Source organism: Mizuhopecten yessoensis, unplaced genomic scaffold (assembly GCF_002113885.1).
Source record: "Mizuhopecten yessoensis strain PY_sf001 unplaced genomic scaffold, ASM211388v2 scaffold2929, whole genome shotgun sequence".
Taxonomy (NCBI): Eukaryota; Metazoa; Mollusca; class Bivalvia; order Pectinida; family Pectinidae; genus Mizuhopecten; species Mizuhopecten yessoensis.
The window spans coordinates 2370-26571 of record NW_018404790.1 but is presented as its reverse complement, the minus strand read 5'-3'; the positions used below and the strand labels follow the sequence as shown (position 1 = coordinate 26571).

Here is a 24202-nt window from a genome sequence, read left to right as displayed (position 1 = left end):
TTTGAAGATTCTGTTGCTATCGATTTTGATTTTAATTAAAAAAAGTTGTTCTGTGACCTACAAACCAAATCTGATTTTCGCTTTGAGGAACAAGTTTGATTGTTTGTTGAATTTTGGCACACAAAATATGGCAGTGGTTCTAGACATTGTTAAAATATGGTTTTAAAGGTTGTTAGTGACGCTTACTTGTGAAAATAATGCAATACCCGGTTGTAATGATTATATTCACAGATAACAATTGAATATGAATTTGATATTGACGCAGAAACAGATGCAGTATGAATAAAACCGATGGCTCCACTACAAATCCTAAATGTTTATGTAAGTTTTGCAGAATTTCATGCCACGAATTCTCTCGATAGTTGTTGATAGTGTTAATTCATCTTCTGCAGTTTGATCATTTTTAGTTTTTTGGGTGTTTTTTTTGTTAAAATTATGCAGACAAAAGTTTAAATCAACAGGTACCGATTATTCACTCAACTCCATGCTAGAAAATAGTTTAAATTCATACAACCATCTACCTTGTCTTTTTTCGTGACAAATTTTTCAAAATTTCTGATTGAATTCCTCCATTTGTCTTTCATGCTGCAGGACATTGGGAAATATTCAAAACACGTCCACCTGCTATAGCTGCTGTCTTACGAGATAACAGTCCACGTCATGAACAGATGCTGTGTTATTATAAACATTGTGGGAATGATGACTTTTCTTGAACATGTTTATGCGTATCGTGTGACTTGTGATCTGGTGCCAGTTTACAGTTGAGGAGTACCATTGGACTTTGAATCGACGACCATATTCTGACATTCACTTTTGTAAATTACTTTCTCTGTGAAAGATGAAAGAATTGCATTGTGATCAAATATACATATATAAATTTGTATATCTGTTTTTATAAATTTCAGTATAACTGAAGTTTCTTGTAACTAGTCCGGGAAGCTGTTTACGTAATGTCCGATGATTGCAAATATTGGGAAAATGAATAGAGGCCAAAACAGAAGACTAAAACTGTAAAGTTGTCTTCCTGATACATTCAGAGTACATGTATATATGTTATACACTGGCCTCATTACTTGTGTTCAGTACATAGATTTGTCATAGGTATGAGTTTTACCTGAGGCATAGAATGATGAAACATATATATATATATATATATAGTCTGAAGAATCTCCTAGAAGAGATGAAAGTACCAAAGACTCGTTGTTAAGAATTTTTCTTTTTATAATATATATATATATATAGAATAGTACTTCCTGAAATGTGTTCAAGAAGAGCTCAAAGCTTTTATTAATTGAAATAATATTTTGTAGATAATTTTGTGTCGTTGAAAGTATTTTTAATCCATTTTAAAAGACTTTTTATACATGAATAGATCTGGTCATACTGTGACTTCATTTGGCAGCATTCAAGTTTTAGAATATGAAGTAACGCATTATTTTATCTAGGTCAATATATATGTGTACCGTACATAAAAGGAGATCAAATGAATATCATTACTTCATGAATGCAATCAATTTGTTTCTTAATTAATGAGCTCTTACTGTTGCATCCAAACAAAAGATTCTGAAAAATATAAGCATTCTAACAAAAACCAAAAAAAATACATGAGTGGACAGTGGTCTCCTGTCAAAGTGAAGTTTATGAACTTAATTTGGTACCGAAGGGAGGTAATCCACTGGCAGGGACATCTATGAGCTATATTTGGTAGAAAGGGGGAGGTAATTCATTTACATATATATATATGCTATGATTCATAGTACTAGTGGTGCAAATGTATTTGTTGTGCAGTACATCTGTAACATTTTATTTTTTTCCAAAATGTAAAGAAAATGAAAGAAACATTAAAAAATAGCTTTATAGATGCATGTATATTCATGTCAGGTTCAGCATCTAAATGTCCACTTCACTTGTTAACTTGTTATTAATATGAACGCAACTTTTACCTGTATTAAGTTTGCATTAAGAATAAACTAAGTGAAACTTAGAACAATCTTAGATTAATTAAACACATGGATTAATTAACTAACACAACTTTTATTAACATTCCCATTGATTTCAAGAAAAAAATGGTGCTATTTTGGCCACTTTGTTTTACAAAATACGTTTAGCAGTGAACTTAGAGTAGAATATTTATTAATGTAGTTGTTTGTGTTGCATGATTGTGAATATTATGTGTTACTATGATACATAATAGCTGTCTGTACATTGTATGTGCTTACATAGAAATTACTTTGATGCATGTATCTTCTAGGAAAGTAATATAACTGGGGGGAAAATTCTGAAAATACAAGAGTGTCATTCTAAAACAAAATTGGTATTGTATTTGGTATTTGTTAAAAGTTGGACTCTGTTGAAAATTTGAATTCATGAACACATGCAAAACTTCCGTACTCGCTGGTCGTATAGCCTGTTGAATCCTGTCCGTACGTCTATCACTTTATAATTCCTTTATTGATAAATGTATTGTATGTCAGTTTTATTGGTGTGACAATGTCACTTTTTATAATAAAGATCAAAATCATAAAATCTACACTTCTTTGTATTGACTAAAAATATCGGTGAAATAAGTGTGTAAAACCTGTGTATTTCACGGACATTTTACTACAAATACAGGCAATGGTTATGATTATTATACCATTGTTATGTATACTAAGTATAGGATGATCTGTAAGACACATGGATGACCCTTGGAGTTGTCTGATGATGATGAGGATGAGGATGAGGATGAGGATGATGAGGATGATGATGATTAAGTAGGAAGTTGTTATGTTGATGGTGTTGCTGATGTGATGATGGGAAAGGGAGTTGTTGGTAGTGGTTTATTAGGTCACCTGAGCTTTGCTCAAGTGACCTATTCCGATCACTTTCCATCTGTGGTCGTGCGTAAACTTTTTACATTTTCAACTTCTTCTCAAGAACCAGTTGATGGATTTTTTTTCAAACTTGGTCAGAATCATCCTTGGTAGATGTGGCTTCAAAATTGTAAAATTGGGATTCCTACCCCAACACCTGGGGCCAGGGTGCACGTGGGGCCCCAAAGGGAAAATTAATCAATATTTCAAAGATATTCTTCTCCAGACTCAGAGGTACTACAGTCATTTTCTCTGCATGGATCATAGATCATCAGGGGCTTTATTTAAATTGTAAATTTCAGGACCCCGAGCTATCTGTTCTCCCTTGGGGAGGGGGTAAAGTTTACTAGAGTTTAAATAGGGAAACAACACTTTTAGGTATATTTTGAAAATTTTCTGTAGGAAATTATTCTTACTTGGTGAGAATTATCCTTGGAGGAAGAAAATTTCAAATTGTAAAATTAGGATTCCTACCCCAACCCTAGGGGCCAAAGAATTTACCAATATTTCAAAAATCTTCTTCTCCAGACTCAGAGGTTCTGCAGTCAATTTCAGTGCATGGATAGAAAGATCATCAGGAGCTTTATTGAAATTGTCCATTTCAGGACCCCTGAGGCATCCGTTCCTCCTTGGGACGGGGGTAAAGTTTACTATAGTTTATGTAGGGAAATAACAATTTTTGGGTATGTTTTATCCATTTTCAGCGGAAAATTATTCAAACTTGGTCAGAATCATCTTTGGTGGATGAGGGTATTACATTGTAAAATTGGAATTCCTGCCCCATCCCCAGGTGCTAGGGCGGGGCCCTAAGGGGAACATTTACCAATATTTTTCAAATTCTTATCCTTTGATGGCATGACAAGTATTGTATTTCACTTAGTTTACATGCTGATTTCCACATCACATCTAAACAATAAAAATAAAGCTACCAGTACCTATGATATAACTCAGTTGACCGCTAAGGCCCTTGGGCCTCTTGTGTTTATGTTACGCCTACAAAAGGTACATTTTTACAACACATTACATAGTTTTGTTCGTAAGTTGTTTTCGTACCCATCTTTGCAATTTTGGGTGAACATTTGACAGTTACCGGGTATATTGAACTAAAACTCTTAACAGAATATCGCAAGTCATGTTCACATACAATAACATTGACTAGGGTTTTGTCATTTAATCGATACATATTTACACCACACAACATGTTAAAGTATACACTGCTTTTCCAGGTATAAAGTCAAACAAACTTTGAATAAAAAGGCAATGTTAATTTTGAGACGTACTAAAAGTATCTTATTTCTTTAAAAAACTCTTAGTAGATTCTATGCTGATACAAAGTTCTTAATTATGCACACTTCATGGTTTTAGGTTTACAAACTATGTTAACTTTGTGGTCGGCTGGTATTGTTTGACTAGATTCAAAGTGCTTCACTTGTGATACTGCCACAACAATGAGAACCGTAAAAACTTAACCCAAGATAAGGGGCTGAACTGATCATGACCTGACATGGATTTCACATACCTCTATATTCAATGAACATGAGCTGTCTGAGAGCCGAGGAAGTCTTTCTGCTTGTTCCTTTGTTTATATCAAAATCCACTCTATCACAATTGTGTTGTTATATTTTGTATGTCTTATTGAAATATTATTTTTTTATCTTCCATGTGGTCATATCAGCCATATCTGCAAGTGTACAGATATTTCATTTTACTCCGAAGCTATACATCAACTTCATATTTACACCTGCCAGATTATTCATAATTTAATTTATGGGGAGATGCCCCCACTTTACATTCAAGGATGACTTCCATGATGCTCCTTTAAACCGACTTCTTCCAAGGATCTGGAACATTTATGTTGGACATGAAGTCTGTCGGAGAGCTTTAATTTGCTTCTGATCAGATTGTTGCGTCTATTTGCAGGTCATTGCACTCTTCTTTGTCAAACAGATTTTTGTCAGCTTCGCTTGTTGAAACAAATTTTATTGATGACGCGTATTAGATCTGACAACAACTACAGATATCGTCTGTTGTTCTTAATTGTTCAGGGTTTTATGATCTTGCAACAGCTAAATATAAGGTCATATGAAAACAGAGTCCATAAATGACACTGTTTTTGCAAGACATATAATTTGGGGGTAAAATCAGGCATAAATCACAAATTCTGACACTTTCATATGGTACGCCACGAGCTCTAACATTTTGAGGGTCAAAAGCCATTTGGAGGTAAACTGAGACCCTGAATGATGGGACCACGCAAGGGGCACTTTAAAAAGTGGAATATAACTGAAATGTCATTATGTAACCATTGTAACATGACACTCGACTCACATTATTTCGACAATTGTCTATAGCTTACAAAATGTGTCTGGGGAGACACGTCAGCTAAAAAGAAAGAAGAGGAGGGTGAGAAAAGAACAAAAAAGAGGACACAAGTTTCGGTTTCTCCATAGTTTCCTAGAAAACGTCTGCAAGAGGTGCCACGTATGATGTTCAGGTCTGCTCTCACCCCAAACCTTCAGAAGTACTGTAAATTATGTAAATGGCTATTCTGGTAGAGTTTACTTGATCACTATCAAATATGAGGGTCTTATTATATTTCTTGTACTGTTCGGTTTAAACAAGGCTAAGTCATGTTGGAAACTTGGAAGAAGTCACATTTGAAGGAAGTGTTAATAGTTCACCAATATAAAATCATGCTCACAAAACTGTTGATTGAATGAAGAAGAATGTACACTGACTGACATGTTGTGTTTGTTGCTCTGCCAGATTCAAGTAAAGAAAAAGTATTTCAAGAAAGAGAAATACCGCCTACAAGTGAAACCATTCAAAATTAGGAGGGCGAAATTTAAACCCAAGCCGACTGAAAAAAAGTTTATGACTGTGAAACCCCTCAAAACGGAACCACCCACAAAAAACAGAATTGTACCTGTTACTGTCCAGCTAGTTCAATCGCACAAGGACGAAAAATCTGGCACGCCTCACGTAAATCTTCGCAATTCTGGCACGCCTCATTTGAATCTTCGCAATTGTGGCACACCTTCTGTGAATCCTACTATCTTCAATGTGACTCCATCAAAAGGGAGCAATGCCCGTTATCCCATGCTCAACGAGTACCAAAGGAGTCTACTCCATGTGAACCATAGTAAACATTTACTGAACTATGAGTGTGACCGTGAACCTGCGCTGGACGTTCTACAGAAGAAACTTCTGGCCGTGAACACCCAGCTTATTGATACGGAGGAGCAGAGGCTGGAACTCGACAAACGTATCATCATATTTAAACAGCGCAAGATAGAACTGGAACGGCAACTGTTGAATTATCGGCCACAGAGACGGGTGTTAACACGAGTTGAACAGATTCCTGTCATAAACATGGCAAATGATCAACAAAGTGGTGTTGAACACGGAGCCAAAATTCAAGGGTGGGTGTCTGTAGCGGATAATCTTGTAAAAATCCCAAATTGTTCACCATCTTTGAAGAACTGTGAACGTAAACCTGAAGTTCAGGTAAGTTGAATAGTAAGAGAAAATAGACAAGATCAGGCCTTGATTGCGGAAAGTGGCAATCATAGACATGATGTTGTAAACAAGATGTTGAAATGATTTGCTGTAGCTAGCAAGGGGGAGGGAACGTCTATCTGATGGTTAGTTTCCAAAATGCATCTGAAGATTTGACAGTTTGCAAGAAGAAGTTGTTACAAAAAACCAGTGATTTGTGAAGTTTTGCATGATATGAACAGAATTCATTCCAGAAAAGGTAACTAAACAAATGGAAGTGTTAGGTTAGTACCCTGGTATGCTTGTGAATGCCATTTATGTGTATACGTATAGTGCTTGTTGCTTCCTTGGAAATGTTTGAAACTGATTTCTGTTTTCAGTGGCTACAGTAATAAGACTATTACTGGTTATTTTACCGTAAATCTGTATTGGAATGACCTCAATCAGGTGGGTGTTTGTGCGCCATTGTTGCACCAGAGTTGCATGTACGAGCTAGGTACTGAGTGTCCAATCTCTCCATACGAGGCAAGTTCTTTGGTTCTGCATATCCATTGTTCAAAGCACCTGTATTAATTAAATACCAATTAAACTCTGTTGTAGACCTCTGGTCCTTTGCACTCGCGTGCAAGATCATCAGCAGATGACTCCAAGGTAACCAATATTTCTCATTATGATATACATTTGTAATTATTCCATATCTAATTTATGGCAGCATTGTAGATCTGAATATATTTATCACATGACATTCATTTAAAATTTTCTGTGCAGTTCAATTCTTGCTCTTGAATTTGTAATGTCAGATTTCCCCTATTTGAATTGGGGCCACTCCAGAAAAGGCAGTAGGAGTTATCACCCCTTAATCCCAATTATCTAATGGAGACAACATCAATATAAGGCATGATAATGTTTACTGTTTTGTAAATGGTCTGTTTTAGTATACATATAACTATTACCCTTGTTTTAGGGAAACATGACTGTTTCCCTACGAAAAAGGGCTATAAATACACACTAGCAGTTGGAGAATCTATTGACCCGATAACACATTTAGTATTAGCATTAATGTGATTTTTGGAACAGAAGTGTAGCATTAAAGTGATGTTTGGACCAGATAATACTTCTACAAACTAACAAAGCAATTAGTCTTTCGGCTGGTTGTACTGTATGACCCTTTATATTCAAGTCACATTTGGTTGAAGTCAAACCTAAATCTCTCTATATCTTGGAGGGGAAAAAGAGTTTGTTCTCTGCATGTCTGTTTGAGTTTGAATTGGTACAGTGATATTTAAACCTAGAAACTTTTTAGTAATAGCTCTTCATCCAAGATCAATTTGAATTTTGAAATATGATTTTGTATAGCTATAATCTGTAAATCATTTTGGAGTGTTTCTATGAAAGTTTGTAGCTAATCTGCAATTTAGATGAACTGTACTCCCAATATCAAATTCCTAGAAAAGGGGGTCAGAAGCCATATAATTTCAGACCCAATTACACACATGGGGAATACTCAACCAAAAATTAAAAAAAAAAATTAAAGGGGAAGAATTCTGTGCTGGGTGCCTTCATCATGGCATTTCAGTGGGATAGCACTATAAAGTTGGCATCAGATCCACACTATAGGCAAGCACACCAACATACCCTGTCACCTTCATACACACATGCAAGCACGCATACACTACACACATGGAGACACATCCTTAAATGACCTTAGCTGTTAATAGGACGTTAAATGAAATTAAACCAAACCAAAGGAAGGAGTGAATGATTTTGTTGTTTAGTTAATGTCTTTATATTTGTAATTTTAATTCCAGGATGTAAAAAAAACCAAGAAGGTGACATCCCGGAGTGAAAAGAGGGGGCGCGGACGACCAAGGAAACAGGAATGAGTGGAGTGAGTTAGGTTCTCCAGATTGGATAATAGTAAATCTAGAGTTCATAGAATAAGCTTACATATGTATATAGCAAAGTTTTATACAATAAACTGGAGATAAAAAAAATAGTAGTATGGTTATTTATATAAATCATACGTACAGAGGATATAAATTTAATGTTTACAATTTGAAAAGTGAATACCATAAATATCTAGGGTGGCAGAATGTATCTATTTCACAAGTGCTTATTTATTACAATGGGAAATTGAAGGAAGAAGTTGATTTTTTGACATCTGACTGACGCAGGAAACCAAAGAATAGAATCTCCTAATAATTCTGTGACCTGACCGTATTTGATATTGTTGTGATCATGAAGATTATGTACAGTTTTTATATAAGCTATATTTGACTTGCTATTTGATGTTGTTGTGAAGATTATGTACAGTATATAATCTAGTTCTATTTGTCATGTTACAGACGTGTACAGTGGCTGGTTCTAGTCGATACTGAGTGTGGTGCAGCTTACCGGTAATTTCCCTTTCTGGATGATCTGGCTGTGCCTGCAGATATTGTGCACCACCGTTAACTTGTTAGCAGCTTTTCAACTTCTCAGACAACATGTACAGACACTCTGTGTGTGTGGGACTCCATTACTGCCAGACTCCCGACATCTCTTCATCATTTCATACATCATAAGCTGTTTATAGCCATTACGCAAATCATTAGTCCACAGGTCATTATTCAAATTCATTTTGTAAATGTACCTTGTAATTTCATTTAATTAACATCTCATCAAGATTTCGGCGTACATTTCCTTTGTAAAAAAATCATTTTTGGTCATGTTTTAGATTTTCACATTTTGAATTTGTTTTTCACTTTTGAGAGCAAAGTATTGTAAAGTGTGATTATTTTTACTAGTTTGAAATTGGGTACTTTATGAAACGAACTTTGGACTCTGTGAAGTTTAAATGCTGTGACCATGCAGCACTCAGTAAGACTCACACAATTTGTACTTCCACGTTTTGCTTGTCCCCAATTGATGTTAGTCATATTTCTGTGGTATGTGTAATTTTGTATTTAATTGATAAGTGAGAAATTGTTGTTAATTTTCCAACTAAATGAACTTCATTTTTAAAACATCCAATTTTGATATGTATCTCATATTTTTTTTATTCTTGATCATATTAGTATAAAAGTATAAACAATGTTTTAAATATCTCTTGATACAGTACTGGTTGTTTGTAATTTTTGGAGAAATTTTTGAAATGTTTTTAAACTGACACTTTTTTTCTGTGTAAAAGTAAGTGTAAACTGTTAACAGGAAAATGGCACCTGTTACAGGCCGTCTTATCAGTGATAACTTATGTTGAACAGTATTAAGTTGATTCAACTCATTCACCCCTGAAGACACATTTGGACTCTTCTAATTCAAAGGTTGGAATAGTTCATTATGAAACTTCAGGGGTATATGAGTTAAATGCAATTCCGTGAAATGTTTATTTGTTGTAAATCACTGCCAGTCCTCTTTGATGTGATAAACTTGAGTCTACCATCTACGACTGTCTTGCTCTGTAACCTTAATCTGCAGAAGAAAAAAATAAATGAAAACTTTTAATTACTGAATTCCTTTAAAGTAATTGCTATTGAAAATTTCATGTTGGTTTTATATTTTTAATAAAATGCTTTGTACAATATACTGTATTGTTTTAGAGAATGTTATTGTGTTCGCCGTTATTGGGGTTCTTTTGTGGTTGTAAAACAGGATGTGTTCAACAAATGTCATGAAATTTTACATAAAGAATGAAGTGTTCTGGAATATTAACATATGTTTTGAACAAATTTTGTTTCATTTTTGCAAGTTTTAACTTTATTTTTTTTCTGCGTATTTATTACACATTAGGAACCGAACGAGACTGGAGTTTGATATAAACAGTCTGGTACATTTTTTTGTAGTTGAGATACAGTTTTTCTTTCCTTATGTGTACTATACCAGTACGAGGCAGCAGCTGTGTTCAGTCAAGTGTAACCAGTAGTGGGTGTGGCCTATCTGTGTGTGTTGTCTGTCACCAGTATAAAGGAGTAAAACGAGGAGCAATAAATGGCAGACTTTTATCAAATCTTGTCTCTTGTCTTTTATGATTATATACCCCCAACATGGTATTGCAGAAAGTCTACACAGAACCCTTGTACCTCTATCCGTCCAATCCAGATGTCATGGACACAGTTTTGTAGAAAAGGTTAAGGATGATTAAAATAATCAAACTTACAATATACATCCCTCACAGGAACGTGTTGCTCTGATTAGATTTTGAATGACTAAGGGAATCACTTTAAGAAAAAAATTCATTTGGCCATCATTTCTTAGCATGGATATTTGCTATAACAGAGCAAAGACTATTACCTCCTAAACAGGTTGTTTTCAGACCCTTGCCTACTTTGTGAGGTATTTCCAGACCCTTGCCTACTTTGTGAGGTATTTTCAGACCCTTGCCTACTTTTTGAGGTATTTCCAGACTCTTGCCTACTTTGTGAGGTATTATTAGACCCTTGCCTACTTTGTGAGGTATTTTCAGACCCTTGCCTACTTTGTGAGGTATTTTCAGACCTTTGCCTACTTTGTGAGGTATTTCCAGACCTTTGCCTCAAAAGTAGGGTACCCTAGCCACACCGATGAATCCTGAAAGGACAAAACAGCTAGATGTATGATGCAATATTATTTATTTTTAGCATGCTGTTTCTATTACCAAATTTTAAAGATGTAATTAATTACCTGTGTGTCTAGCGTTAATTTTTCAAGTTTAAGTTGACTCTGGGCCAAATAGAATTTTTTGATAAAAAGTAATGTACTTAGAAACTTAGAAATAAATGAGTTTTCAGACAATTTCTTTGTAACAGATTTATGAATACTGACCAAGATTCATCAAAAATACATGTATTGTAAATATTATTTCTTAGAAAATGAAAAAGTTCATAAAAAAAAAAAAATGGCTGAGACAGGTGGATCTTAGCAAGGGGTAAGAACTTTTCGGACAAATGTCTTTGATTAAGGGGTTAATTAAATATAATATGAAATTTTGGAGGACGGGGAATTCTTATGTTGGTGCCAAAACATGAAGAAGGGTTACATATATGTTACAGTATGGATATCTTTACTTTCAAATTAACAAGAAAATGAAAACAACCTTCATAAATTTTGCATAGAAATCCTTAGCGAAATAAAGCACAAATTATAAATTGTTTTGTTTTTGGATTTCATTTGGCACCGATGGACCCCCGTACATAATCAATAACAATTTAGAAGGAAAATAATGGAACACTGCACACAGTATTTAGACTAGGTTTTGGTGTAAACTAAGTAAAACATATATACAACATAATTTGATAATTTCCAAAAGACTTGATGATTGGAGTCCGATTGTGGATATTTTGATTTAAAACAAACTACAACCCTAAATATTGAGATAGACTTATTACAATGTTAAACAGTAAAACAAATTACGTCAAAATGGTGAAAGTCTGATCATCAAACCATGAAAATTACATTTTAAAAGATTGACATTTTTTATATAATATCAAAATGCAAATCACAAACGGCACAATATTGTTACTAGGTAAAGAGTCGGGGTTTTCTTTCGGGGGGAAAAATGGAAATAAAAAAAAAATGTTTTCTGGAGAATCCGGGCATCGATCCCGGTACCTCTCACATGCTAAGCGAGCGCTCTACCATCTGAGCTAATTCCCCAGTTGTTTGCTGCATGGTAAAAATAGGACCAGTGGGCTGAGTGTAATGGCGGGTAGTGAGTGATCAAAGGTTACAGTGTAAAACATGTAAGACCCTATACGACTTCTCGAGATTTAATCATAAAGCAACGTTCGGGAAAGATACTAAGCGAGCGCTCTACCATCTGAGCTAATTCCCCAGTTGTTAGCTCCGGGGTAAAAATAGGACCAGTGGGCTGAGCGTAATGGCGGGTATGGAGTGATCAATCTAATTCCCCAGTGGTAATATAACGTGGGGTGTAAATAGCGGGCTGTCAAATCTAAGGTTTATAAGATGAGAGGGAGAGATATCAAAATTGTTCAAATAAATGACATCCATTTAAGGTCACATGTTAAAAAAAAAAAAATGACTTCTTCTTGAGACATAACCATAAAGCCTATAGGGTCATATTTTTTTACCAGTAGACTGGGATTGAGGTGCTGGGCTACTTTTACTTGCAAGTTCTGCTTTTCTGTTTTAATTGTTTGTAAAAAGAAATAGGCCGTGTAGGGGATAACCCGCTCTACTATCTGAGCTAATTACCCTGTCGAGAGGCAATGGAACAGTAACTATGACTTGACTGAGCAAATTGACAGGCTACCAAAGTTGTAAGGCTGCGATAATGCTGCATTTCTATTTATAAAGATCTCAGAATTCTTAAATCAGTCACATTTACCGTTATTTAAGGTCATATTTGTTAAATACAGACTTGTATCAAGTGGCCCTGGCCCGTCACAATACCACACTATATAAATATATATATAGCAAATCTAACGCGGGAAAGTCTACTTATGATATCGCGGAGGTTCTACCGTTTTGCGATAGAAATGTTCGATGTTGAGTAATATGTGTACTTGGTTAATAAAACCAAAAAGTCTGCATTCGTTAGATTTCAGTACATAACATCTTAATCATTCAGTCAATATTAACATTATTTTTTTGGAGAAAAGAGAGATCTGGAGAATCCGGGCATATATCCCGGTACCTCTCACATGCTAAGCGAGGGCTCTACCATCTGAGCTAATTCTCCAGTTGTATGGTGTAGGGTAAAAATAGGACCAGTGGGCTGAGCGTAATGGCGGCCGGTTGTCAAATAAGATATTGAGTGATATCAAAATTGTTCAAATAAATAACATTTACCTTCATTCAAGGTTACATGGTAAAACATGTTTAAGTAAGTATGCGACTTCTCGAGACTTAATCATTATTAAACGACGTTCGGGAAAGACAAAATCTGGAGAATCCGGGCATCGATCCCGGTACCTCTCACATGCTAAGCGAGCGCTCTACCATCTGAGCTAATTCCCCAGTTGTATGGTGTAGGGTAAAAATAGGACCAGTGGGCTGAGCGTAATTTGGCGGGTTGTCATATCTGTTAGGCTAACATGATATGAAATTAGATGAGATTGAGTGATATATAAATTGTTCAAATAAATAACATTGACCTTCATTCAAGGTTACAGTGTAAAACATGTTTAAGTAAGTATACGACTTCTCGAGACTTAATCATTATTAAACGACGACGTTCGGGAAAGACAAAAATCTGGAGAATCCGGGCATCGATCCCGGTACCTGTCACATGCTAAGCGAGCTAAGCGTGGATGGTTACTTTATCCAGCAGGTTTTCATTTTCTGTCCTGTCTTCGATCTGAGTTAATTCCCCACCTATCATTGTAAGGGTAAAAATTGGAGTAGTCGGAGGAGCTACCGGAGGGTTATCAAAGCTAGCCCTGTCCAACCCGTTATCAAGGCCACATGATCAAATATAAAAGTCTTTAAATTATTTCTTTTCGATAAGTGCGAAACAATTTATCATTATATTTGTCGTTCTCTATATTCCTTACTGAAATTGAGTTAATAGAACTGATAAAATAAATCAATATTCAGTAAAACGGCGGAAAATACTGTTTATGTTTAAAAAACATTTTGTGAGACTGAACAGCAGGTTTTCAGTTTCTGTCCTGTCTTCGATCTGAGTTAATTCCCCACCTATCATTGTAAGGGTAAATATTGGAGTAGTCGGAGGAGCTACCGGAGGAAATACCGGTAAGAATAACCGATGTACTTGGAAATATTTACGTTTAAAAAAAATCGGCATTCGTTAAAATGATTACATATTATCTGNGTGGTGAGATAAAAATAGTAACAGTGCGCTGAGTATAGCTAGGTGGCTATAAACGTTGTAAGGCTTGGGTCGTACCATCTTCGAGATCCAGCGGGGGGTTCCAATCCCTATACACGTGTCTTTTGTGTAACAAGAGTGAAACACTTGGATGTCTAGGAAGGCGACATCCCATATACCGTATGGCTTAGCCGAGGTAGATAGATATCAAACATGTTCAAATAAAGGACTAAAATAATCTTCCCCTACCTTGAGGGTGGGACAGAGAAGTCTCAAACCCGAGGGGAGATGTACTTGGCAATATTTACATTTTAAAAAAATCCGCATTCGTCAAAATGGTTACATATTATCTGAGACGTTCAGTCAAGATTAACATTATTTTTTGGGGAAAAGATAGATCTGGAGAATCCGGGCATCGATCCCGGTACCTCTCACATGCTAAGCGAGCGCTCTACCATCTGAGCTAATTCCCCAGTTGTATGGTGTAGGGTAAAAGTAGGACCAGTCGGCTGAGCGTAATTTGGCGGGTTGTCATATCATTAAATATAACATGATATGAAATTAGATGAGATTGAGTGATATCTGAATTGTTCAAATAAACAGCATTGCCCTTCATTCAAGGTTACAGTGTAAAACATGTTTAAGTAAGGATACGACTTCTCGAGACTTAATCATTATAAAACGACGTTCGGGAAAGACAAAAATCTGGAGAATCCGGGCATCGATCCCGGTACCTCTCACATGATAAGCGAGCGTGGATGGTAACTTTATCCAGCAGGTTTTCATTTTCTGTCCTGTCTTCGATCTGATCTAATTCCTTACTTATCATTGTAAGGGTAAACATGGGACCAGTCGGATGAGTTACCGGAGGGTTATCAAAGCTAGCGTTGTCCAACTAGTTATCAAGGTCACATGGTCAAATAAAGAAATCTTTAAATAACCTTAGTGAAATTGAGTTATTAGAAATTTGAAAATAATTCAACTTCCAGTAAAACGGCGGAAAATACTGTTTATGTTTAAATAAAACGTTTTTTGAGACAGAATGGTCGGTCCGAATAACCGATGTAGTTGGCAATATTTACATTTAAAACAAAATCCGCATTCGTTAAATTGGTTACAATACATAATATCTTAGTCGTTCAGTCACGATTAATAATATTTTTTTGGGAAAAGAGTGATCTGGAGAATCCGGGCATCGATCCCGGTACCTCTCACATGCTAAGCGAGCGCTCTACCATCTGAGCTAATTGCCCCGTTAAGGTACACACGTGAGTTTACTGGAAGACTTTCCGAGCTGTCCAAATGAAGTACTTTGGTCATCACAAAGCCGCAGGGTAGGATATCTCTAAATCGGTGAAACAATTTCCGATAATTATGATGCTGATGGTCAAGCTATGCATATATTACAGCGTGTAGCTGACCAGAGGGAGAGCTATCTAAATTGTTCAAATATTACAGGGGTCAAGTTTATTAAACTATTTTTGATATTATAATATTTTGTAAATATCTACCTCGGGTGGATGGTAATTTTATCCAGCAGGTTTTCCTTCCTGTCCAGTCATCAATATTCAGAGAAACGTAACTCAGTTGGATGGTTAAAAGAGAGAAAGTCTACTTTTAATATGATAGAATATTTGATATTGAGTAATAAGTATCATTGGCTGTGTTTACAGGGAAAAAAGGAAAATCTTGATTAGCTAAGTTAACAACTACTTGATAAGTCAAGCCTAAAATTACGTACGTGGTGAGATAAAAATAGTAACAGTGCGCTGAGTATAGCTAGGTGGCTATAAACGTTGTAAGGCTTGGGTCGTACCATCTTCGAGATCCAGCGGGGGGTTCCAATCCCTATACACGTGTCTTTTGTGTAACAAGAGTGAAACACTTGGATGTCTAGGAAGGCGACATCCCATATACCGTATGGCTTAGCCGAGGTAGATAGATATCAAACATGTTCAAATAAAGGACTAAAATAATCTTCCCCTACCTTGAGGGTGGGACAGAGAAGTCTCAAACCCGAGGGGAGATGTACTTGGCAATATTTACATTTTAAAAAAATCCGCATTCGTCAAAATGGTTACATATTATCTGAGACGTTCAGTCAAGATTAACATTATTTTTTGGGGAAAAGATAGATCTGGAGAATCCGGGCATCGATCCCGGTACCTCTCACATGCTAAGCGAGCGCTCTACCATCTGAGCTAATTCCCCAGTTGTATGGTGTAGGGTAAAAGTAGGACCAGTCGGCTGAGCGTAATTTGGCGGGTTGTCATATCATTAAATATAACATGATATGAAATTAGATGAGATTGAGTGATATCTGAATTGTTCAAATAAACAGCATTGCCCTTCATTCAAGGTTACAGTGTAAAACATGTTTAAGTAAGGATACGACTTCTCGAGACTTAATCATTATAAAACGACGTTCGGGAAAGACAAAAATCTGGAGAATCCGGGCATCGATCCCGGTACCTCTCACATGATAAGCGAGCGTGGATGGTAACTTTATCCAGCAGGTTTTCATTTTCTGTCCTGTCTTCGATCTGATCTAATTCCTTACTTATCATTGTAAGGGTAAACATGGGACCAGTCGGATGAGTTACCGGAGGGTTATCAAAGCTAGCGTTGTCCAACTAGTTATCAAGGTCACATGGTCAAATAAAGAAATCTTTAAATAACCTTAGTGAAATTGAGTTATTAGAAATTTGAAAATAATTCAACTTCCAGTAAAACGGCGGAAAATACTGTTTATGTTTAAATAAAACGTTTTTTGAGACAGAATGGTCGGTCCGAATAACCGATGTAGTTGGCAATATTTACATTTAAAACAAAATCCGCATTCGTTAAATTGGTTACAATACATAATATCTTAGTCGTTCAGTCACGATTAATAATATTTTTTTGGGAAAAGAGTGATCTGGAGAATCCGGGCATCGATCCCGGTACCTCTCACATGCTAAGCGAGCGCTCTACCATCTGAGCTAATTGCCCCGTTAAGGTACACACGTGAGTTTACTGGAAGACTTTCCGAGCTGTCCAAATGAAGTACTTTGGTCATCACAAAGCCGCAGGGTAGGATATCTCTAAATCGGTGAAACAATTTCCGATAATTATGATGCTGATGGTCAAGCTATGCATATATTACAGCGTGTAGCTGACCAGAGGGAGAGCTATCTAAATTGTTCAAATATTACAGGGGTCAAGTTTATTAAACTATTTTTGATATTATAATATTTTGTAAATATCTACCTCGGGTGGATGGTAATTTTATCCAGCAGGTTTTCCTTCCTGTCCAGTCATCAATATTCAGAGAAACGTAACTCAGTTGGATGGTTAAAAGAGAGAAAGTCTACTTTTAATATGATAGAATATTTGATATTGAGTAATAAGTATCATTGGCTGTGTTTACAGGGAAAAAAGGAAAATCTTGATTAGCTAAGTTAACAACTACTTGATAAGTCAAGCCTAAAATTACGTACGTGGTGAGATAAAAATAGTAACAGTGCGCTGAGTATAGCTAGGTGGCTATAAACGTTGTAAGGCTTGGGTCGTACCATCTTCGAGATCCAGCGGGGGGTTCCAATCCCTATACACGTGTCTTTTGTGTAACAAGAGTGAAACACTTGGATGTCTAGGAAGGCGACATCCCATATACCGTATGGCTTAGCCGAGGTAGATAGATATCAAACATGTTCAAATAAAGGACTAAAATAATCTTCCCCTACCTTGAGGGTGGGACAGAGAAGTCTCAAACCCGAGGGGAGATGTACTTGGCAATATTTACATTTTAAAAAAATCCGCATTCGTCAAAATGGTTACATATTATCTGAGACGTTCAGTCAAGATTAACATTATTTTTTGGGGAAAAGATAGATCTGGAGAATCCGGGCATCGATCCCGGTACCTCTCACATGCTAAGCGAGCGCTCTACCATCTGAGCTAATTCCCCAGTTGTATGGTGTAGGGTAAAAGTAGGACCAGTCGGCTGAGCGTAATTTGGCGGGTTGTCATATCATTAAATATAACATGATATGAAATTAGATGAGATTGAGTGATATCTGAATTGTTCAAATAAACAGCATTGCCCTTCATTCAAGGTTACAGTGTAAAACATGTTTAAGTAAGGATACGACTTCTCGAGACTTAATCATTATAAAACGACGTTCGGGAAAGACAAAAATCTGGAGAATCCGGGCATCGATCCCGGTACCTCTCACATGATAAGCGAGCGTGGATGGTAACTTTATCCAGCAGGTTTTCATTTTCTGTCCTGTCTTCGATCTGATCTAATTCCTTACTTATCATTGTAAGGGTAAACATGGGACCAGTCGGATGAGTTACCGGAGGGTTATCAAAGCTAGCGTTGTCCAACTAGTTATCAAGGTCACATGGTCAAATAAAGAAATCTTTAAATAACCTTAGTGAAATTGAGTTATTAGAAATTTGAAAATAATTCAACTTCCAGTAAAACGGCGGAAAATACTGTTTATGTTTAAATAAAACGTTTTTTGAGACAGAATGGTCGGTCCGAATAACCGATGTAGTTGGCAATATTTACATTTAAAACAAAATCCGCATTCGTTAAATTGGTTACAATACATAATATCTTAGTCGTTCAGTCACGATTAATAATATTTTTTTGGGAAAAGAGTGATCTGGAGAATCCGGGCATCGATCCCGGTACCTCTCACATGCTAAGCGAGCGCTCTACCATCTGAGCTAATTGCCCCGTTAAGGTACACACGTGAGTTTACTGGAAGACTTTCCGAGCTGTCCAAATGAAGTACTTTGGTCATCACAAAGCCGCAGGGTAGGATATCTCTAAATCGGTGAAACAATTTCCGATAATTATGATGCTGATGGTCAAGCTATGCATATATTACAGCGTGTAGCTGACCAGAGGGAGAGCTATCTAAATTGTTCAAATATTACAGGGGTCAAGTTTATTAAACTATTTTTGATATTATAATATTTTGTAAATATCTACCTCGGGTGGATGGTAATTTTATCCAGCAGGTTTTCCTTCCTGTCCAGTCATCAATATTCAGAGAAACGTAACTCAGTTGGATGGTTAAAAGAGAGAAAGTCTACTTTTAATATGATAGAATATTTGATATTGAGTAATAAGTATCATTGGCTGTGTTTACAGGGAAAAAAGGAAAATCTTGATTAGCTAAGTTAACAACTACTTGATAAGTCAAGCCTAAAATTACGTACGTGGTGAGATAAAAATAGTAACAGTGCGCTGAGTATAGCTAGGTGGCTATAAACGTTGTAAGGCTTGGGTCGTACCATCTTCGAGATCCAGCGGGGGGTTCCAATCCCTATACACGTGTCTTTTGTGTAACAAGAGTGAAACACTTGGATGTCTAGGAAGGCGACATCCCATATACCGTATGGCTTAGCCGAGGTAGATAGATATCAAACATGTTCAAATAAAGGACTAAAATAATCTTCCCCTACCTTGAGGGTGGGACAGAGAAGTCTCAAACCCGAGGGGAGATGTACTTGGCAATATTTACATTTTAAAAAAATCCGCATTCGTCAAAATGGTTACATATTATCTGAGACGTTCAGTCAAGATTAACATTATTTTTTGGGGAAAAGATAGATCTGGAGAATCCGGGCATCGATCCCGGTACCTCTCACATGCTAAGCGAGCGCTCTACCATCTGAGCTAATTCCCCAGTTGTATGGTGTAGGGTAAAAGTAGGACCAGTCGGCTGAGCGTAATTTGGCGGGTTGTCATATCATTAAATATAACATGATATGAAATTAGATGAGATTGAGTGATATCTGAATTGTTCAAATAAACAGCATTGCCCTTCATTCAAGGTTACAGTGTAAAACATGTTTAAGTAAGGATACGACTTCTCGAGACTTAATCATTATAAAACGACGTTCGGGAAAGACAAAAATCTGGAGAATCCGGGCATCGATCCCGGTACCTCTCACATGATAAGCGAGCGTGGATGGTAACTTTATCCAGCAGGTTTTCATTTTCTGTCCTGTCTTCGATCTGATCTAATTCCTTACTTATCATTGTAAGGGTAAACATGGGACCAGTCGGATGAGTTACCGGAGGGTTATCAAAGCTAGCGTTGTCCAACTAGTTATCAAGGTCACATGGTCAAATAAAGAAATCTTTAAATAACCTTAGTGAAATTGAGTTATTAGAAATTTGAAAATAATTCAACTTCCAGTAAAACGGCGGAAAATACTGTTTATGTTTAAATAAAACGTTTTTTGAGACAGAATGGTCGGTCCGAATAACCGATGTAGTTGGCAATATTTACATTTAAAACAAAATCCGCATTCGTTAAATTGGTTACAATACATAATATCTTAGTCGTTCAGTCACGATTAATAATATTTTTTTGGGAAAAGAGTGATCTGGAGAATCCGGGCATCGATCCCGGTACCTCTCACATGCTAAGCGAGCGCTCTACCATCTGAGCTAATTGCCCCGTTAAGGTACACACGTGAGTTTACTGGAAGACTTTCCGAGCTGTCCAAATGAAGTACTTTGGTCATCACAAAGCCGCAGGGTAGGATATCTCTAAATCGGTGAAACAATTTCCGATAATTATGATGCTGATGGTCAAGCTATGCATATATTACAGCGTGTAGCTGACCAGAGGGAGAGCTATCTAAATTGTTCAAATATTACAGGGGTCAAGTTTATTAAACTATTTTTGATATTATAATATTTTGTAAATATCTACCTCGGGTGGATGGTAATTTTATCCAGCAGGTTTTCCTTCCTGTCCAGTCATCAATATTCAGAGAAACGTAACTCAGTTGGATGGTTAAAAGAGAGAAAGTCTACTTTTAATATGATAGAATATTTGATATTGAGTAATAAGTATCATTGGCTGTGTTTACAGGGAAAAAAAGGAAAATCTTGATTAGGTAAGTTAACAACTACTTGATAAGTCAAGCCTAAAATTACGTACGTGGTGAGATAAAAATAGTAACAGTGCGCTGAGTATAGCTAGGTGGCTATAAATGTTGTAAGGCTTGGGTCGTACCATCTTCGAGATCCAGCGGGGGGTTCCAATCCCTATACACGTGTCTTTTGTGTAACAAGAGTGAAACACTTGGATGTCTAGGAAGGCGACATCCCATATACCGTATGGCTTAGCCGAGGTAGATAGATATCAAACATGTTCAAATAAAGGACTAAAATAATCTTCCCCTACCTTGAGGGTGGGACAGAGAAGTCTCAAACCCGAGGGGAGATGTACTTGGCAATATTTACATTTAAAAAAAATCCGAATTCGTTAAAATGGTTACATAATATCTTAGACGTTCAGTCACGATTAACATTATTTTTAGGGGAAAATATAGATCTGGAGAATCCGGGCAACGATCCCGGTACCTCTCACATGCTAAGCGAGCGCTCTACCATCTGAGCTAATTCCCCAGTTGTATGGTGTAGGGTAAAAATAGAGCCAGTGGGCTGAGCGTAATTTGGCGGGTTGTGATATTTGTTAGGCTAAAGTCACAACATAACATGAAATAAGATGAGATTGAGTTATATTTGAATTGTTCAAATAAATAACATTACCCTTCATTCAAGGCTACAGTGTAAAACATTTAATCATAAAACGACGTTCGGGAAAGATAAAAATTTGGAGAATCCGGGCATCGATCCCGGTACCTCTCACATGCTAAGCGAGCGCTCTACCATCTGAGCTAATTCCCCAGTTAAGGTAATCTCCTCAGTTTACTGGAAGACTTTTCGAACTGTCCAAATGAAGTACTTTGGTCATCATTCAAAGCCGCAGGGTAGGATATATCTAAATCTGTGAAATAATGTTCGATAATTATGATGCTGATGATCAAGCTATGTATATATTTTAGCGTGTAGCTGACCAAAAGGAGAGCTATCTTAAATGCTTGACAATGACCTTTATTAAATGGGGTACAGGGGTCAAGTTTATTTAACTATTTTTAATATTATAATATTTTGTTAATATCTACCTAGGGTGGATGGTAACTTTATCCAGCAGGTTTTCTTTTTCTGTCCTGTCTTTAATATTCAGGGAAATTTCGAAAATCAATCATTTATCATGCTTTGCGAACCCCGTTAAGGTTCATGTAAACACTCATAATTGACCTTCAGGTCCCTTTATTTCATGTGTAAATATTACATTTATTACAAGCTGTGCTGAATTGTCGTTTTCAATATTAGAAGTTATTAATTCAAACTACCTATAGCCATGATTGAACGTTTGCCACGCACTCTATGAATAGTGTTATTTGAAATATAAATGAGTGACTATTTGAGGGGAAAATTAGAACTGATAACCTATTCATGTTGAGAATTGAAACGTTGGCAAAAATAAGATGTTATATACAGTGATGTACTCCTATGAAGTAAATTATGTTTAAAGATCCATAGATAGATTTTGGTTAAATCGAAAGTCATCGTGTTGTCCAATGGAGGCCGACATTTTTATTTTTTTAGCTGTCAAAAGATGGTGAGTATTTCCGTCACAATCACAAGCGATCGGTGCGTCCATAAGACACCAAACGACACGAAATAGACTGCGTTGACATCAAATTAACCGAAAATAACTAGCACAGGTCGTAACCAGGTCTTTTGTCCATAATCAGACAACGTTCTTCCTCTTCGTATGATTTCCGTGGCGGACGACATGGCGATATCGCTCCGCAGTTAATTTACAAAAATGACAATATTTCCTGTCATAGTTATCAAAACAAGAGTATAATTCCTTAAATAATAAAATACTTTTGATTCCGAATTGAATTACACAAATGTAGGAGTATTACTACAGAAAAAGAAACCATAATGTCTAGGATCGGACTGTTTGTGCGGCGTCACTTCCGGCAATGTGCATCAGACGTCAACAACATGAAGCTGAGGAGAAAACGCCGAGATGCAGAAGATCGACAATGTTTATTTATTGTAAGTATGGTTTGTGGGATAGAATACACTTGTAATTTACATAAAGTAAACATAGATAATGTATTGCTTGAGTCGATGTCCTGGTAAGACGATATTTGTGTGTTGTATTTTGACAAGTGACACAAACAGGAAATGCGAAATGAAGGCAAAAATGTTTTTTGTTCAGAACAAATTTACAAGTTTTTGGCACATTTTGGTCAATGCATATGTTCTTTGTTGTGAAATTGAATGTTTTTATTGAAAAACCGATTATGTATATTATTGTTTTAAGTGTCAATAAAAAGTAAATTTATGGAAGCATGGAAGAAGCACATGTGTCAAATTAGTGTCCACTGCATTGCATTTGAGTGAAGCAGCACTCAAAAAGGCGCCATTAGTATGCTATGTCAAAAGAAATTAGTCTGCAAAGAATCTGAATGTGGCTTTTTAATAGACATTGAATACCAATTAATTAACACTAACAATAACTTTTAATCTATTTTAAAACACAGGTGTGCAGCACAATTAATTGAAGCCATAGAAGCACATGTCAAATAACAACATTGCCGTGAACATATGAGGAGGAATCTCGAAAGACCCACAAATAACAAAGTGTTAACATCTGCATGTAATGTACTGGGAATAGATGCTTGTCAACCTCAATGCATGTTTATATTGCGTCCTGTCATCTTGCCTGTGGTAGTGTGGTCATGGAGGTGTAGCAATGGTAGCACTGAACGCGTATAGCCCATCTCGACGAATTGAAGCCTCATCCAGAAGTTCCTTATAGGTAATACATCATTGCACTAGATTCATTTATCTACCCAGATACCAAAACATTGTCATCTGGTCCAAATGTTGTCAGTTAAAAGAAAATGAATGGTATATTGAATGTAGGGCCATGACAAGTGAATATTCAAAACACTTGAGAATTGACATTTCACTTGCGACGTCCCCGTGTTTTTTTCATAAGACATCATTAAGATACATTTGTGAAATTTCTTCTGGATATTAAGAGGTTTTTACGAAATATCAAGATATTTTTTCCAGTGAGGAAGACCTTACTGAAATTGAGTAAACAGAACTTATAAAATAAATCAACTTCCAGTTAAACGGCGGAAAATACTGTTTATGTTTAAATAAAACGTTTTTTGAGACTGAAATGGTCGGTCCGAATAACCGATGTAA

The 24202-nt window shown here is 36.3% G+C and overlaps 1 protein-coding gene and 11 non-coding genes across 22 annotated transcripts in view; 1 reads left to right on the top strand and 11 right to left on the bottom strand.

Annotated features, from left to right (window-relative positions):
- The window catches only part of LOC110446681 (basic salivary proline-rich protein 1-like), a 33454-nt gene extending 23119 nt beyond the window's left edge, over window positions 1-10335 (top strand). For 9 of the 11 annotated variants that reach the window (XM_021491948.1, XM_021491947.1, XM_021491952.1 and 6 more), the window contains 4 exons: window positions 5619-6359; window positions 6951-7001; window positions 8159-8238; window positions 8696-10335. In XM_021491948.1, coding sequence (XP_021347623.1) covers window positions 5619-6359; window positions 6951-7001; window positions 8159-8233 — 867 coding nt within the window. In that variant the 3' untranslated portion in view covers window positions 8234-8238; window positions 8696-10335. Of the gene's footprint in view, window positions 1-5618; window positions 6360-6950; window positions 7002-8158; window positions 8240-8695 lie in introns of those variants that run through there. The other 2 variants (XM_021491953.1, XM_021491950.1) reach the window with 2 other exon arrangements.
- A 1552-nt stretch (window positions 10336-11887) lies between these two features.
- Window positions 11888-11960, bottom strand: Trnaa-agc. The gene has a single exon. It is a non-coding gene; the product is annotated as a tRNA-Ala (tRNA).
- Window positions 11961-13213: 1253 nt separating this feature from the next.
- Trnaa-agc lies at window positions 13214-13286 on the bottom strand. The gene has a single exon. It is a non-coding gene; the product is annotated as a tRNA-Ala (tRNA).
- Window positions 13287-14500: 1214 nt separating this feature from the next.
- Trnaa-agc lies at window positions 14501-14573 on the bottom strand. Its single transcript has one exon. It is a non-coding gene; the product is annotated as a tRNA-Ala (tRNA).
- A 707-nt stretch (window positions 14574-15280) lies between these two features.
- Trnaa-agc lies at window positions 15281-15353 on the bottom strand. The gene has a single exon. It is a non-coding gene; the product is annotated as a tRNA-Ala (tRNA).
- An 885-nt stretch (window positions 15354-16238) lies between these two features.
- Trnaa-agc lies at window positions 16239-16311 on the bottom strand. Its single transcript has one exon. It is a non-coding gene; the product is annotated as a tRNA-Ala (tRNA).
- A 707-nt stretch (window positions 16312-17018) lies between these two features.
- Window positions 17019-17091, bottom strand: Trnaa-agc. The gene has a single exon. It is a non-coding gene; the product is annotated as a tRNA-Ala (tRNA).
- Window positions 17092-17976: 885 nt separating this feature from the next.
- Trnaa-agc lies at window positions 17977-18049 on the bottom strand. The gene has a single exon. It is a non-coding gene; the product is annotated as a tRNA-Ala (tRNA).
- A 707-nt stretch (window positions 18050-18756) lies between these two features.
- Window positions 18757-18829, bottom strand: Trnaa-agc. Its single transcript has one exon. It is a non-coding gene; the product is annotated as a tRNA-Ala (tRNA).
- An 885-nt stretch (window positions 18830-19714) lies between these two features.
- On the bottom strand, window positions 19715-19787 carry Trnaa-agc. Its single transcript has one exon. It is a non-coding gene; the product is annotated as a tRNA-Ala (tRNA).
- A 707-nt stretch (window positions 19788-20494) lies between these two features.
- Window positions 20495-20567, bottom strand: Trnaa-agc. Its single transcript has one exon. It is a non-coding gene; the product is annotated as a tRNA-Ala (tRNA).
- A 1168-nt stretch (window positions 20568-21735) lies between these two features.
- On the bottom strand, window positions 21736-21808 carry Trnaa-agc. The gene has a single exon. It is a non-coding gene; the product is annotated as a tRNA-Ala (tRNA).
- Window positions 21809-24202: the final 2394 nt, after the last annotated feature.